The sequence below is a fragment of the Gracilinanus agilis genome, chromosome 5 (genome assembly GCF_016433145.1).
Source record: "Gracilinanus agilis isolate LMUSP501 chromosome 5, AgileGrace, whole genome shotgun sequence".
Classification (NCBI taxonomy): Eukaryota; Metazoa; Chordata; class Mammalia; order Didelphimorphia; family Didelphidae; genus Gracilinanus; species Gracilinanus agilis.
In genome coordinates, this window is record NC_058134.1 from 119,771,844 (window position 1) to 119,786,428 (window position 14,585).

The following is a 14,585-nucleotide window of genomic DNA, read 5'->3' on the forward strand; positions in this document are numbered from 1 at the left end:
CTGTCTATCTCTTTCTTCCTCCCCTTCAGTGACCCCTTCAGTGACCAGAGGGCAGAAACATTTAGGAAACATCTGCCCAAGGACCCTTCCCCCCTAACACAGCCAGTTTATCAGAGGTGTCGCCATCACACGTGCCCACACTAGGCTAATGGCCTCCCTTCTGCTTGGTGTTAAATGAGATTTCTCTCACGCAGCTGCTTCAGGTCATGAGCAACTCTGGTCCACTTGGTTATTTTTAGGAGTCGTTTGACGGTTTCCATTTCTTATACCACTAGTTTCTTAGCAACCAATGGGACTTGCTGGAATGCCACCTTTTCCCTTGCTTGAGGCCCCAAATCCTTTTCTTGTTCCTCTGGGCACTTCTGGGGCTGCAGTATGGAGAGAGAATTGGAGACCACCAAGGAGGGAGGTGGTCATTCATTCCCCGGATGCATCCCTGCCATTTAGGAATAATGAATTCATTTCAGTTCCTGAAGCTAGCTGGCTGTTTGACTAGTCTTTTCCTGGAAACTGAGGCACACGAGACCATGGTTAGTTTAGACTCACACAGCAAGTCAAGATCAAGACTAAAGCTCTAAATTACAACTTCTCAGAACCTTGAGTGTTGACCACACCCCTTAGCCCCTGGGAGCTGCCATATCAGAAATATCTGTCTAAAAAGTAACTAACTTTAGAATGTCAACTCCTTGGGGTAAGACCTTGGAAAAGTCACTACTTCCTGGGCCTCATTTTCTTCATCCAAAAAATGAGAGGGTTGGACTGTTTGGTCCGTGAGGTCCCTTCAAGTCTATATCTATGATCCTATGATACTAGAGAGTTGTCCACCATATCTGGAACATTATCCCTCCTCTATTTTGATTACTAATCTTCTTCACTTCCTTTAAGTTCTAACTAAAATGCCACCTTCTTTAGAAAGCCTTCCCTAATCCCTCTTAATTCCACTGCTTTCTCTCTTTTAATTATTCCCTAGTCATCCTGTAATAGCGTGTTTTGTATATATTTGTTTGCATCTTGTCTCCCCTATTAGACTGTAAACTCCTTGATGGCAGGGAGTGTCTTTTGCCTCTTTTTATAATCACAGAGTCTAGCACATAACTATAAATGTTCATTGATTGATCAATTAATAGCTAGCATTTTGCATTTATGTGCTGTACAAGTTTACTTGAGAAAAGATGGAAATGTACGTGTGTGTGTGTGTGTGTGTGTGTGTATGTGTGTGTGTCTGTGTATATCATGGTGGGTTTATGTTATGTTTTGCTCTTCTTTTCACAGTTGTTAGTCATTTCCCCTGGTTCTGTGACAGTCAAGAAACAGGCCTACCAGAGAACTTCCTCAGTCTTACTCTCTTTGAAATGGGTAGAGAATAAACAGATTAAGGTGCCAAAACTACCATCTCATCCATGCAGACCAGAGGTTAATGCACTGAAAGGCAGCTGATTTTGCTTCTACACACAATGAATTTAGTCTTCTAAAGGATCTTCCATCTGCCCACCTGTCCTTTGCCAAGTTTGGATTTTTTTGGTAGCTACTTGTTATGGTCCTGCAGACTCCCTTCACCATCACTGCTACTGAAGTTTTTAGATTCTTCCCTGTGTCCAAACCATTAAGAACTTTATTAACTCTTGCCTCTCTACCCCAATTCTTATCCTCCTCCTCGAAATATTATTTAGAATTCTAGATTGATGGGCAGACTGTAAGGTAACAGGGAAATATGATAGTTAGTATTAGATTTGGAGTAAAGAAACTTGAGTTTAAATCCTGCCTCAGACAATGATTGTTGTTTTCCCATCTGTAAAATGGGGATAATACTATCACCTGTTTTCCAGAATAATTGTAAGCCTCAAATGATGCCTTATTATCTGTAAGAAACTTCAAAAATGTTAAGTAAATCCTTATATCCCTGAAAAGTGCCACTTTTCTCTGAATCTACTAAAGATAAATTGAGATAAAATAGGTAAAGTGCTATATAATTGTGAATTATTATTATTATTATTATTGGAGAGAGAGAGAGAAGAGAAGAGAAGAGAAGAGAAGAGTAGAGAAAAGAAGAGAAGAGAAGAGAAGAGAAGAGAAGAGAAGAGAAGAGAAGAGAAGAGAAGAGAAGAGTAGAGTAGATAGAAAGCTGACTTGAGCCAGGAAGACCAAGGGCCAATGCCACTTTTGCCATCTACTGGGCAAAATCACTTCATATCTCAATGTTTTAAGGCAACCTTCTAACAGAAGAGGTACAGAGTTTCCCTGCATTGAGAAAAGAAGTTTCCTCAATCAGGAATTCTACCACAATAAAATTTCCTAGCCTATAAGAGAGCTGTTATCCTCTCTATTTCACACACAGAGAGTGCTCATTCATTTCAGGCCTGTCTGATTTTTTTTTTGTGATCCCATTTGGGGTTTTCTTGGCAAGGATACTGGGATAGTTTGCCATTTCCTTTTCTTACCCATTTTATAGATGGGGAAACTGAGGCAAACAGTTATGTGATTTGCCCATGGTCACACAACTAGAGTCTGAGGCCAGATTTGAACTCCCAAAGATGTGTCTTCCTAACTCCAGGACTAGCACTTTATCCATTGTGCCACCAAACTGCCCCAGGAAGATTCCCAGTGTTACCCATAAGCCTAGATTCTCCTAGTAACCAACTCTCAGATGGTCCACAGATATCCAGTATTACAGTTAGCATTAGAATGGCATTACAGTAGAAAGAATTCTGGACCTATAGTCAGAAGTGCTAGGCTCCAATCTTACCTATAACCCTTACTGCCTGTGTGACCTTAGGTAATGTATTTACTCTATCTGTATCTCAGTTTCTTCATCTGTAAAATTGTTAGACTGGATGTCCTCTAAGATCTCTTCCAGTTTTAGCGCTATGATCTTAAGACCATTGATTTAGGATTGGAAGGAACTATAGAATCCAATTAGTTCAGACACACTCCCCCTTCCATTTTATAGAGGAGAAAACAATCTGAGGGAGGTTGTGACTTGCCCAAGATCACACAGATAGTTAGGGTCAGAGATGACATTTGAACCCAGACCCTTTGACTCCAGACTTGATATTTTTCCCATTATGCCACATTGCCTTCCCAAAGACTCATGTTGGGAGTTTAAGTAATACAAAAGGAGCAGAGGATCAGGAAGTGGTGGGGGAAGAGAGGAGAGCTCCTACTCAAACCTCGTATTCACCGGCATCATCATGATGTAGAAATGGCAAAAGGAAGGCTCAGATCACAGCAGAATCATCCAAGCAGATGCCACTGTGTTGGATATGAAGGTCCAGTCCCATCTGGTCTTTCTTTCTCCCAGAGTCTGCAAGGGAAAGTCTGGGAAGAATTGCCATCTTGCCCCACTCCTCCATTGTCAGACCATGGGTGCATCCAGTTTAATCCCAGAGAAGCAGCCTTTCTGGGAACCAACTCATTGGCATGCAGGGATCTCACGGGAGGAAACTGGAGTAGAGGGGCTGGGTCTGACCTTTCCCTTCCTGGCTGCATAGCCAGCTGACTGAGAACACTTGTTTGAAGTTCATTAACAGGGCTTAATTGCATTCTTCACAATCAATAAGCTGTCTCTGTACAGGAGCCCAGCACAAAGGCCACCACAGCAAGAGCTGAAAAGGAGGCAATTGTGCACACAGCAGAGAGAGCTTCACAGTGGGGTTCCTTTATCAGGCTCGAGTGGCGCGGGCAAGGGTGTGGGAGATACGGGGGACAGCGGGAAGGGGACAGAAGATCAAGGTCAGAGCAGTTCTGCCCTGCAGGGAGCAGCAGAGGCACCTGAGAGGCAAGATACCCAGCAACTGACTGACATCCAGGGCCCCAAAACAGTCAGATGAGACAAAGAGTCTCAACCCCTTCCAATTGTCCAGCTCAATACAGCTCAGGGAGGCTGTACTGTCCAGAGATTTACCTCCATTTCAGTTGTTGTCATTGCTCAGTCATTTCAATCGCGTCTGATTCTCTGTGATCCCATTTGAGGTTTTCTTGGCAGAGATACTGAAAATGGTTTGCCATTTCCTTCTCTAGCTCATTTGACAGATGAGGAAACTGAGGCCAACAGGATTAAGTGACTTGCCCAGGGTCACATCGCTAGTCACTGTCTGAGGTTGGATTTGAACCAGTGTGGAGTATGATAAAAATCAGAACCTTGAAGATCCTCCTGTCCAGCCCTCTCATTTTATACACGAAGAAGTTCTGTGACAGGCGAAGCTAGGTTTCAAACCCGTGTCCCCTCGCTCCCAGTTCAGGGGCCCTTGGCCCTTACAAGCTCAAGGTCACAGGTTTTATTGCCATATGGACCAATCTCTTCCACAGTCCCAGACTGAACCTTTAGTCCTACTTAGAAACTCTCTTGGGAACGATGGAGGTCACACAAGAGACTCTGGACCACTTCATGCAAAGCCATTCCTAGCACAAGAAAAACACTTCAAAACATGTTCCTATACAAAAGACAGAACAGCCCGCCTATGCCCCATCACCTTTCACAAAAAAGAAGAGTTTTATTTTTTTAAAGAGTATTTTTAGAGAAAATAATTTGAGATTGTAATCATTGGGATAGGTCAGGCCTTATACAATAGATTAGAGAGACTACTCAGTATTTCTTGTTTCATTTTTATAAGAAAAGGTAAATCATTCTAGTGCCTCAGTCTATCCCTCAGTACAATGGAAAGAATGAAATTTATCATTCCTCAGATAAGATGTGAAGATAAATGAATCTCAAAAGAAGCATAGTATAAGGCCTAATGCATAACCATATCATCTAAGAATCATAATACTTTCAGATCAGGAATTCATTCTTTCTAAAAGAAACAAAGAATGATTCATTCGTTGTATCACATCCTCACCAAGCACAATCTCTCACCCATAGTAGACACTGAATAAATTCTTGGTGATCAGTTGATTTAAACAGATTGGACTTCAAACTAAGCCACATAGAGTCAAATTGGCTCCATGACCTTGTAAATCCTGCCAAGAGAGTAGCAATCAGCTTAGGGAACAGTGATCTAAGCAGAAGAGACCCAGATTTGAATCCTGGCTTTGCCACTTATCGTCAAAGTGATCTCTAAAGCCTGCTTCTTGGTTCTAAACTCAACCACCTCTTATGATCAAGGACCAATATAACGTAGAGATCTAAGGAAGAAAAAAAAAAACTTTCACTATGGAGAAGCAGTATGAGAAGCACCTGAGAAATTCTTATTAATTGATAAAAAGGAGAATTAGCTACTTGTGTTCAAATTTTGCTTCTGATGCATATTGAGAGAAAATCACTTCTTCTCTTTGGACCTCAGTTTCCTCATCAGAAAAACAATGGTGGGAAAGTGAGGGGGGACTGAATGGACTGTGAGTTCCCTGCCAATTCTAAATTGATAATCCTAGTCTATAAAAGGTTAACTAGGGGGCACTGTTGGTAGAGTGTTGAGCCTAGAGTCAGGAAGGCTCATCTTGCTGAGTTCAAATCTGGCTCAGACACTTTCTAGCTATGTGACTGTAGACAAATCACAAAAATTTGTTCATCCCAGTTCCTCACCTGTAAAATGAGCTGGAGAAAGAAATGGCAAACCATTCCAGTATCTCTACCAAGAAAACCCCAGAAGGGGTCAAATAGAGTTGAACTAATCAACAATAAGGCCATAAAGGAAGGGAAATTGAGGGCTACACTCAGAAACTTAAGATTCCAGTCTGACAAGGGATCATGGAAATGGAGGGTCCATGTGTGTTGCAGGAGTAGGAAGCAGGGAGGAGGGGAAATCTCTCTCTCTTTCCCAGTGATGCCCATGTCTTGTACCCCCTTACTATGGGGGTGGCAGCTTTTGGTCCCCTTCTCCATCATTCCCTGTATCCCTGGTCCCTATTCTAGCTCCATTGATATATCTATAATATCAGAGTCCCAGCAATAGCTCAGTACAGTGAGGCTGTCCCAGCTCTCACCTTCAATGAGAGTTCTACGGCAGTAAATTGAACTGTCATTTCACCAAAGGCACTTGAGCCTGATAGCTGGAGTGCCACTCAAGTGCCACCTCTGGCAGGCTGTCACCCAGCCCCACGGTCTGATAGGAAAAAGAGAAGGGAAGAGAACAAGCTCCTACTGAATGGCTCCAAGGTCAGTGCCATGGGGAGAGGCAGACCTAGTGCCTGATTCAAGAAGACGAATGCATGCCCAGCTCTCCAGTGACCATCATACATGCAGGGAACCTCCAGGGCCTTACACAATCTCAAGCATCCTCATGGCTTCTAGGAAGCCAAATGTTCCTCTCTTGAGGATACCAGGGGTCCAACCGAGGTCCAGGCAAGGGATTAGGTGGTGATCCTATGTGTCCTGCATCCCAGATCACTTCTGTCTCATGAACCCAGGAACCTGTTTAGAAACAGAAAAGTCCAGAAAGGAAACTGAACTCCTTTCTTAAATTTGAGATGGGAGGAGTCTTTTCAGGTCACTAATGGGATAGGAGCCCCCTTCTATAGGAGTTTCAGAGTAACCTGAGGATTCCTAGTTGAACTGGAATTTCATACTAATTACAAACTAAACCTTAGCTACAGCTTTCCTCTCAAGAAAGATGGGAAGGCAGCTAGGCGGCTCAGTGGATAGTCAACCCTGGAGATGAGAAGTTCTGGGTTCAAATTTCATCTCAGACACTTCCTAACTGTGGAACCCCAGGCAAGTCACTTGACCCTCACTGCCTAGCCCTTACTGCTCTTATGCCTCAATACCTAGTATCAATTCTAAGAAAGAAACATTTTTTTTAAATGAGGGAAGGAGAGTCTGGAAATATGTTGATGTCATCAGAGATGGGAGGGAGAGATAATTCCGAGCCCATACTCAAAGCCTTCTCAGTTTGCTAGTATTTGTTAGAGCTAAAACTCTGATGGCATAGCCTCGGGGAGCTTGGGATAATTATTATCATGTATTAATAATAGTATGATCAATAATTAATAAAAGTATCCTCCCAGTAATGGAGCAAAGGAGAGAATCAACTGCAGATTACAAACCCAGCCCTTGTCCTCCTCCCTGAAGCCACTAAAAGATAGAGATCAGATACTCTCCATCTATAACCTATAAATCATGCCTTTATGGTCATCTCCAGCTGTGATCTTTGGGTAGGAGGCAAGGACTCCTGCCTTCTATTCATAACTCCCCAAAACGTTCCTTCTATATTTCCTCTAGGCTCATCATTGACTTTGATCTCCTTGAGTCAGGGCAGACAAGCTAGAGGTCTTGGGGGTCAGAGGGGAAGGAGACTGGTGGGGTGGAAGAGTGGGGACTGGATGTCTTTGGGGCACTGGGGCCTTGCAGCTCCTCATTAGGAAACTACGCAGCTTTTCTCTGGCGGGGGGAGTTGGGGTTTGGTGCACAAAATGTCAAATTGCAGAAATTAAAAATGTAAATGCTGGCATCTAATTAACCAGTTGACAGCAGTGCACAGCTGCTAGTGACAGTGACTGATTGCCGTCTGCCAGCCTTCTCTTCCCCTCCCCAGCCTCCATCCCCACCCTTTCCCCTTCTATCCCTTGGAGAGGAAGAAGACTTTAGGGAAAAGTGGCTTCTTCAAAGAGAGATTGTGCTTCCTGGTGAGACCCAACCAGTAAGAGAAGATTGTGGTAGACACAGTTCTACACTCAGGGACCCAATCTAAAAGACTTGAATTCAAATTCTACCTCTACTACTTACCATCTGGGTAACGCTTGGGCAAATCATTTTAATCCCTCTAGGACTCAGTTTCCTTATTTTTAAAATGAATGAGTTGAACCAGATAATTTCCAAAGTCCTTTCCCCCTATTCATCTCCAGTTGCGATCTCTGGGAAGAAGATTCTATATAAATCATTATAATAAATTTTAAGGCTTTCCCAGATTGCATGGCAGCACAATTTTTCAATATTGGTTTTTTTCAATCTTGCAATCCATGTTCTTTCTCTCTCTCCCCTCCCCAGGAAGGCAGGTAATATGATATAGGTCGCATTTATATTACCCTATAAGACATATTTCCTTGTTCATCATGTTGTGAAAGAAGATGCATATTACTTTTACTAGAGGAAAAATCACAGAGTAAAAAGGGAAAAGAATGGTAGTTTCAATTTGCATTCAGACTCCATCTGTTCCTTCGATGGCAGTGGAGAGCCTTTTTTTATGTCATGCGTCCCTTGGAGTTGTCCCTGATCCTTGCCCTGCTGATAATAGTCAAGTCATTCTCAGTTGACCATCATACATTATTATTGGTATGGTGTACACCATGACCCTGGTTCTGCTCACTTCCTTTTGCATCACTTCATATAAGTCTTTCTGGGTTTTTTGTGATAATAATAATCATTTATTTTTTAAACCCTTATCTTCTCTCTTAGAATCGATACTAAATATGAGTTCCAAGGTAGAAGAGGGGTGAGGGCTAAGCAATTGGAGTTAAGTGACTTGCCCAGGATCACACAGCTAGAAAATGCTTGAGGCCAGATTTGAACCCAGGTCCTCCCACCTTGGGGCCTGGCTCTCTATCTACTGAACCTTCTAGCTGTCCCTTCTAATAATATTCTTTCAAGTGTATGTATCACACACATATCAGATGGTCAGCTACATCTACACAAAGTTTAGGCTGGGTATACTATAGGACACTGTTGCCCTGCTAATGGGGGAGAAAAGAACTGTAGAGGTGAAGAGCAGGGAAGGAAGTGGTCTTGATTCCCCTTCCTGGCTCCCCCAAACTCCCAGCTCTGCTTTATTCCCTCTTTGATCTACAGCTCTTTATATTGTCTTATTTGACCCTTACAACTCTGGGAGGCAGGTGCTTATTTTTTCCACTTTACAAATGAGGAAACTGAGGCAAATGGAGGTTAAGTGACTTGCCCAAGGTTACGAGGTTAGGGAGTATCTGAGGAGGGATTTTAACGTAGTTCTTCCTAACTCCAAGCCCAGTGCCCTCACCAACTTCACCACCTAGCCATTAGCCTAAAAAAAGAAGAAGAAGAAGAAAAAGACAGGACTAGAGAGGAGAGTCTGGGGCAGGCACCTAAGAGAGGGCCTGTGCCCCTAAGTTACAAAGCAGGAGACTTACCTCAGGGGCATGGGCTCTTGTACCATATTGGCATTATTGATTCTGAGAGGCAACTGAGGGTTATAAATCAGTGGTATCAAACTCAAATGGAAATAGATCCCTGCTGCCACCTGGTAACTTAGAAAACCACAATTTAACATTATCTGTATTGTATTTTTTCATTTTATTAAACATTTCTCAATTATGTTTTAATCTGGTTCAGACTGTTCTTAAAAGAGCCATAAGTAGCCCAGGCTTCCAGTTTGATACCTCCAGATGGAGGGCAGGATAATGGACATTGGGGCTTCTGGGAAGAGCAGTGGATAGAATGCCAGCTCTGGAGTCAGGAAGACCTGAATTCAAATTTGGCCTCAGACTCTTACTAGCTATTTGATTCTGGGTAAGTCACTTAAACCTGTTGGCTTCAGTTTTCTCATCTGTGAAATGAGCTGGAGAAAAAAATGGCAAACCACTCCAGTATCTCTGCCAAGGAAATCCCAAAAGAAGTCACAGAGTGTCATACATATAACCAAAAGAGGACTAAATAACAAATGGACATAAAGTGAGAACGACAGGTACAAATCCTGCTTCTGACACTTAGCTGTGTGATATTAGACAAGTCAGCTAACTTTTTTGTGACTCAAAATTCTCATCTATAAAATTTAGGGTTTGGATTACATAATCTCAAAGGTTTTTTCCAGTTCCAAGTCTCTGATCCTAAAAGAGATAACCCATTCTCCTGAACAAGGGCAGGAACTAAACTACTGTTAACAGACCCAAAGGCTAATCAATCAACAAGTGTTTATTAAGCTCTCACTATGTGCGAGGCACTTTGCTAAGAGCTAGGAATAGTTATTCAGTTATTTCAATCATGTCTGACTCTTTGTGGCCCCATTTGGGGTTTTCATGGCAAAGATCCTGGAGTGCTTTGCCATTTTCTCCTCCAGCTCATTTGACAGATGAAGAAACTGAAGCAAGCAGGGTTAAATGACTTGCCCAGGGTCCCATAGCTAGTAAATGTGAGACCAGATTTGAACTCGGGAAGATGTGTCTTCAGGACTCTATCCACTGTTCCACAGCAACCACTGAAACAAATAAAAGCAGCAAGAAAAATAATCTCTATCCTCAAGTAGCTTATAGTCTAATGGAGGAAGACAACAAATAGAGAAGAACTGAAAGAGGGGAGGGAATGGTTGAGAAAGTCCTGGGAAAATGAGCCAGAAGTGCACTCTGGAAAATAATAAAGATATCTTTGGTCCTGGGCTGCCACCTTAAGTGGAAGGTTCTGGATTGCCCCAAACAATCAGAGGGAGAGGTCAAAGGGGCCCAAGGTTATGTCCAATGTGAGAAGTAGTCCAGATGTGGAATGAGCTTCCAGGGTGAAGAGTGTGTCTGTGACCCTAGCTAAGTGGTCAGGGTTCCTCCCCTGCCTCTCTCCATTTTTGAATTTAACTTCATTCCTTCTCATATCCCAACCCTGGCAGATATTACTCAGACATCGGGAAGATGCCAGCCATCAGCGACCAGGACATGAATGCCTACTTAGCTGAGCAATCTCGCATGCACATGAATGAATTCAACACGATGAGTGCCCTCTCCGAGATCTTCTCCTATGTGGGCAAATACAATGAGGAGGTAAGCCTGGGTCTTCAGAGGGGGGGACGGTGGCTGCAAATCTCTGCCCAGGGCCTCTCCCAAACAGAATATTCCCCCTAGTAAATTCCTGCCACTTCTTTGATGCTTCTCCTACCCAGGAAATTGTGGGGTTTCTGCTCCAAATATCATGCTCCTGGGATTCAGGGTTTTCTCTTGCACTCCTCCCCACCCCCCCCCCCCAGCCAAAGCACCCCCTCTCTATGCCTTCCAAAGCCCAGCACACATGCAATCAGTCTTTGCTGCCATATAAGGAGATCTCAGGATACAAACTAGACACAGAACAGTAATCCGGAACCCTGTCTCATTACTCATTTTTGGCTCAATACCAGTTAACAAATAAATCAGGCTTTTATGATCATCTCCAGTTGTCCTTCCTAGTTCTCCTTGACTTCCAACCCCTGGGAAACCATTTTCTTATGATTTTCTGAGCACTAAAGGAGGTGAGGCCATTTCTTTCTGAGCTCCAAGTAGCCCTTGCCCACACTTCCCCCATCCTCCATATCCAGGTCCAGGTTAATACTATTCTCTTAAAAGCTCTGAAGACTCTTCCAAGGCAGCTCACTTGAATTCTGCCCACAAGAGTTTACTGATTTGATCTTCTTTTCCTGGCCCTCAGCCCAGGATAAAGGTAGACAGAAGGAACCTGTGCCCCATCTCTCCAGACTCAGTTTGTCCAGAGCCCCAGATTTCTTCTTAACCCTATACCTCCCTCCCAAGGTTACCAGTCCATCCAAATGGCATGGAGTTCACAACCATCTTTCTAGGTCAAATCATCTTCTTCATACCCACACCTGCAAGGACGCTTGATCTAACTAAGGACCTCTCCTTTTTCCATTAATAAAGTTCCAACTAGGAGAAGAGTACTTCTAAGCTACTTATAACTTACTAGAAGACAGAGAATCAGGGGGAGATTTGGGGAGGGGATGAATTTTGAATCTTACCTCAAACCTTCCCACCATAATAAACAAGGGGCTTGGTCAGCTGGATGGCCTCGAGAATTTCTATTCTACCCAAACCCAACGTTGTCCTTTTCAAGAACCCCTGCCCTGACAGTTCATTATGATGACTTTAAAAATCATATTTTCATATTTAAATAAATTATATGAAAACACATATGTAGCACTTTAGAGTTTGCAAGGTCGAACTTCTCAACAACCCTGTGAATCGAGTGCTGTCATTATTCCTATTTTACCGATGAGGGAACAGATGCTGAAAGAGGGGTGCTTGCCCAAGACCACCCAGCTAATAAGTATACAAGGCAGGATTTGAGTTGAGGGCTTCCTGACTCCAACTCCGATGCTCTATTCACTATGAACCTCACCTGGGACCCATTCTCTCCTTCAGTGTCTAAGGTTTGGATGCGAATGAGTGCATTATAAGGAGAAACATACAAAAAATGAAAGTGTGCTTCTATTTTCTAAGAGGTTTGATTTTCAAAACAGCCTTCTCAGTCCCTCTCTAAACTTCTGTCAGCTGGAATCAGCCAGGAAGTTTTCCATTCATTTAAGTTTTTTATCAAGCTGCCCTTTTTCCTAGACATTATCAAGTCAAGAAGCCTTTTAAAGCCCCCTGGATTATGTCCTAAACACAGCTCGAAGCACTAGAGATATAAAATCAGAAACAATAGATCAAATAATCACACTCTCTTTTCCATTCCCATTTCTTGATTATTTTGCCCTCCTCCGCTTAACTGTCTTGTTTTCAATTTCCCTTCATTGGACTCCCCAATGTAGAGGAAAGTACTGGCATTGTACATCCTGAGGACCTCAGAGTGAGTCTCAGTTCTACCACCTACTAACTTGTGTGAACTGGAGCAAGTTATTTACCCTTTTTGAGACTATTTTGTCACCTGTGAAATGGGTAGAATACTGGCACTGCAGCTGTGATTGTGAGGAAACCACCGAAAACAGTCAAATATCACATCAAATTTTTCTTCTCCCACTTCCCTTCCCAATTCTCAAGGATTCCCACCCATTTGAAGCCTTTCTATTCTTGCAATTTCTTGACACTATGACCAGGATTTATTATGAGATAGACGCTGTCTTCTCCAGAGTCCAGTACCAGTGTAATGGTGCAAGTTTTCTTGCTTCCTCCTGGATCCCATGGTCACTCAACTTGACACTCAAAAACCTATGTCGCTGGCAAACTTATATGACCGTGGGCAAGTCACTACCCTCTGGGTCTCAGTTTTTTAATGTGTAAAAAAGAAGAAGCAAGAGGGCAAGACTAGAGCTCCCTCCAGCCCTGACATTCTATGAGCCTTGTTCTGAGGCACAGTGACAGAGGGCTTTGAGTGGGGGCCAGCATCAACTATTCAGAGTCATCGTCGTTCTACCCCATTTCCTTACAGACCAACCTTAGGCTTGACAAGGCAGTGGAGGGTATCCTGGCAGGACCAGTCCTGGACAAAATGATGAAGTTGGCACATTTTGTCATCCGGCACATTCTGCCTCCCCTTTCCCACCCAGAGGAACAACTCCTACACCCCACCTCTCTCTCAGCTCCTTCCTAGGTACTTCAGGTTCTCTCCACCTTCCCCTTCCTCTCCTCCAGTTCAGACTTGCTCTTGGGAAAAGAACTGATACAATGAGCTGTCCATGGCATAGAAAACTACCTCCACAAGCAAGTTGTGACTCTGATAGCAAGATGGCAGGAGCTAACAAGTTAATGAGGCTGTTACTCTTTTTTAGCATCCCACAAACAACTAAGTAGTCTGCCTACTATGAGCCTGACTGTTTCATTATCCCATTGGCTCCTCTTAACATTAAATAACAAGATAATAGATTTAAAGTTGGAAGGGACATTGAAGGCCAACTGAGTCCAGGCTTTCCATTTTACAGACAAGAAAACTGAGGCACAGAGGGTGACAGATTCAGGCAGCTTATATGGGTCTGACAGTGAGTTTGAATTCAGGTCCTCCTGACTCCAAGCCCAGTGCCCTTTCTACTATGGTACAGTGCCTCCTGAGGTAGTACAAGTATTCTTTTCCCTTTTATTCTGATGAGGTGACTGAGACTCAGACAGGTTATTTGACTTGCCCAAGGTCTCACAGCTTAAGAGGCAGATCCAGGGTTCTATCCACAGTGGTGGACAGTATTCTGTCTGTCACAGTCCAGCTTCTCTCAGCAAAGGCACAAAGCAAAAGGTTCATCCCAGAGAATGGCTGCCTCTCTCTGAATCTCCTTCAGAAATGGTTCTTGGGAAGTGGGCCAGTCTGTTTGCCTTAGGTTCTGCAGCTGCACTGCACCAACTGGCTTCAACAAAGCTTTTCTCTCTGTTTACTGTCCCCTGTATACACAAGATTGCACACCAGTCTTCATAGACCTCAGTGTTTGCTCCCACAATTTGCATTCACACATTTGCACACACATGGGCATGGTATGTGGACATGGACATATGCCAGAATACCCATACCTCACTTCTGCAAGCCACCCCACAAGCCCTGCACCAGTAATAGAATTTGCTCACCTATCCTGACATGCTGCATGGGTGTGTTCACACATACACACACGGATAGATATGTATGTTTTTATGCCTTGGATGTATGTCTACATGCACTGCCTATGAGAGTATCCCTCAGCCCCCAAAGGTGCACACTGGCAGGTAACCTATCTCCTTTGTCCCTTTCCAACAGATTCTTGGACCTCTGGACCATGATGACCAGTGTGGGAAGCAGAAACTAGCCTACAAACTAGAACAAGTCATAACCCTCATGAGCATAGACAGCTGAGAACTGTCCTTCCAGGACTCCCTTGGAGGGGGGACATACCAAGCCGTGCCTCAGACTAGATCATCATCTTTACCAAGTGCAAGTTCCGACTGGCTGTAAGCAGCATCACCTGAGCAGCACCTCTCTCTCTCTCTCTCTCTCTCTCTCTCTCTCTCTCTCTCTCTCTCTCTCTCTCTCTCTCTCTCTCTCT

At 43.6% G+C, this 14,585-nt stretch overlaps 1 protein-coding gene across 1 annotated transcript in view; it reads left to right on the forward strand.

The window, feature by feature from the left end:
• PLXNA4 (plexin A4) overlaps positions 1-14,395 on the forward strand; it is a 588,990-nt gene extending 574,595 nt beyond the window's left edge. The window contains exons 29-30 of the mRNA XM_044679013.1: positions 10,494-10,644; positions 14,300-14,395. Coding sequence (XP_044534948.1) covers positions 10,494-10,644; positions 14,300-14,395 — 247 coding nt within the window. The remainder of the gene's footprint in view (positions 1-10,493; positions 10,645-14,299) is intronic.
• Positions 14,396-14,585: the final 190 nt, after the last annotated feature.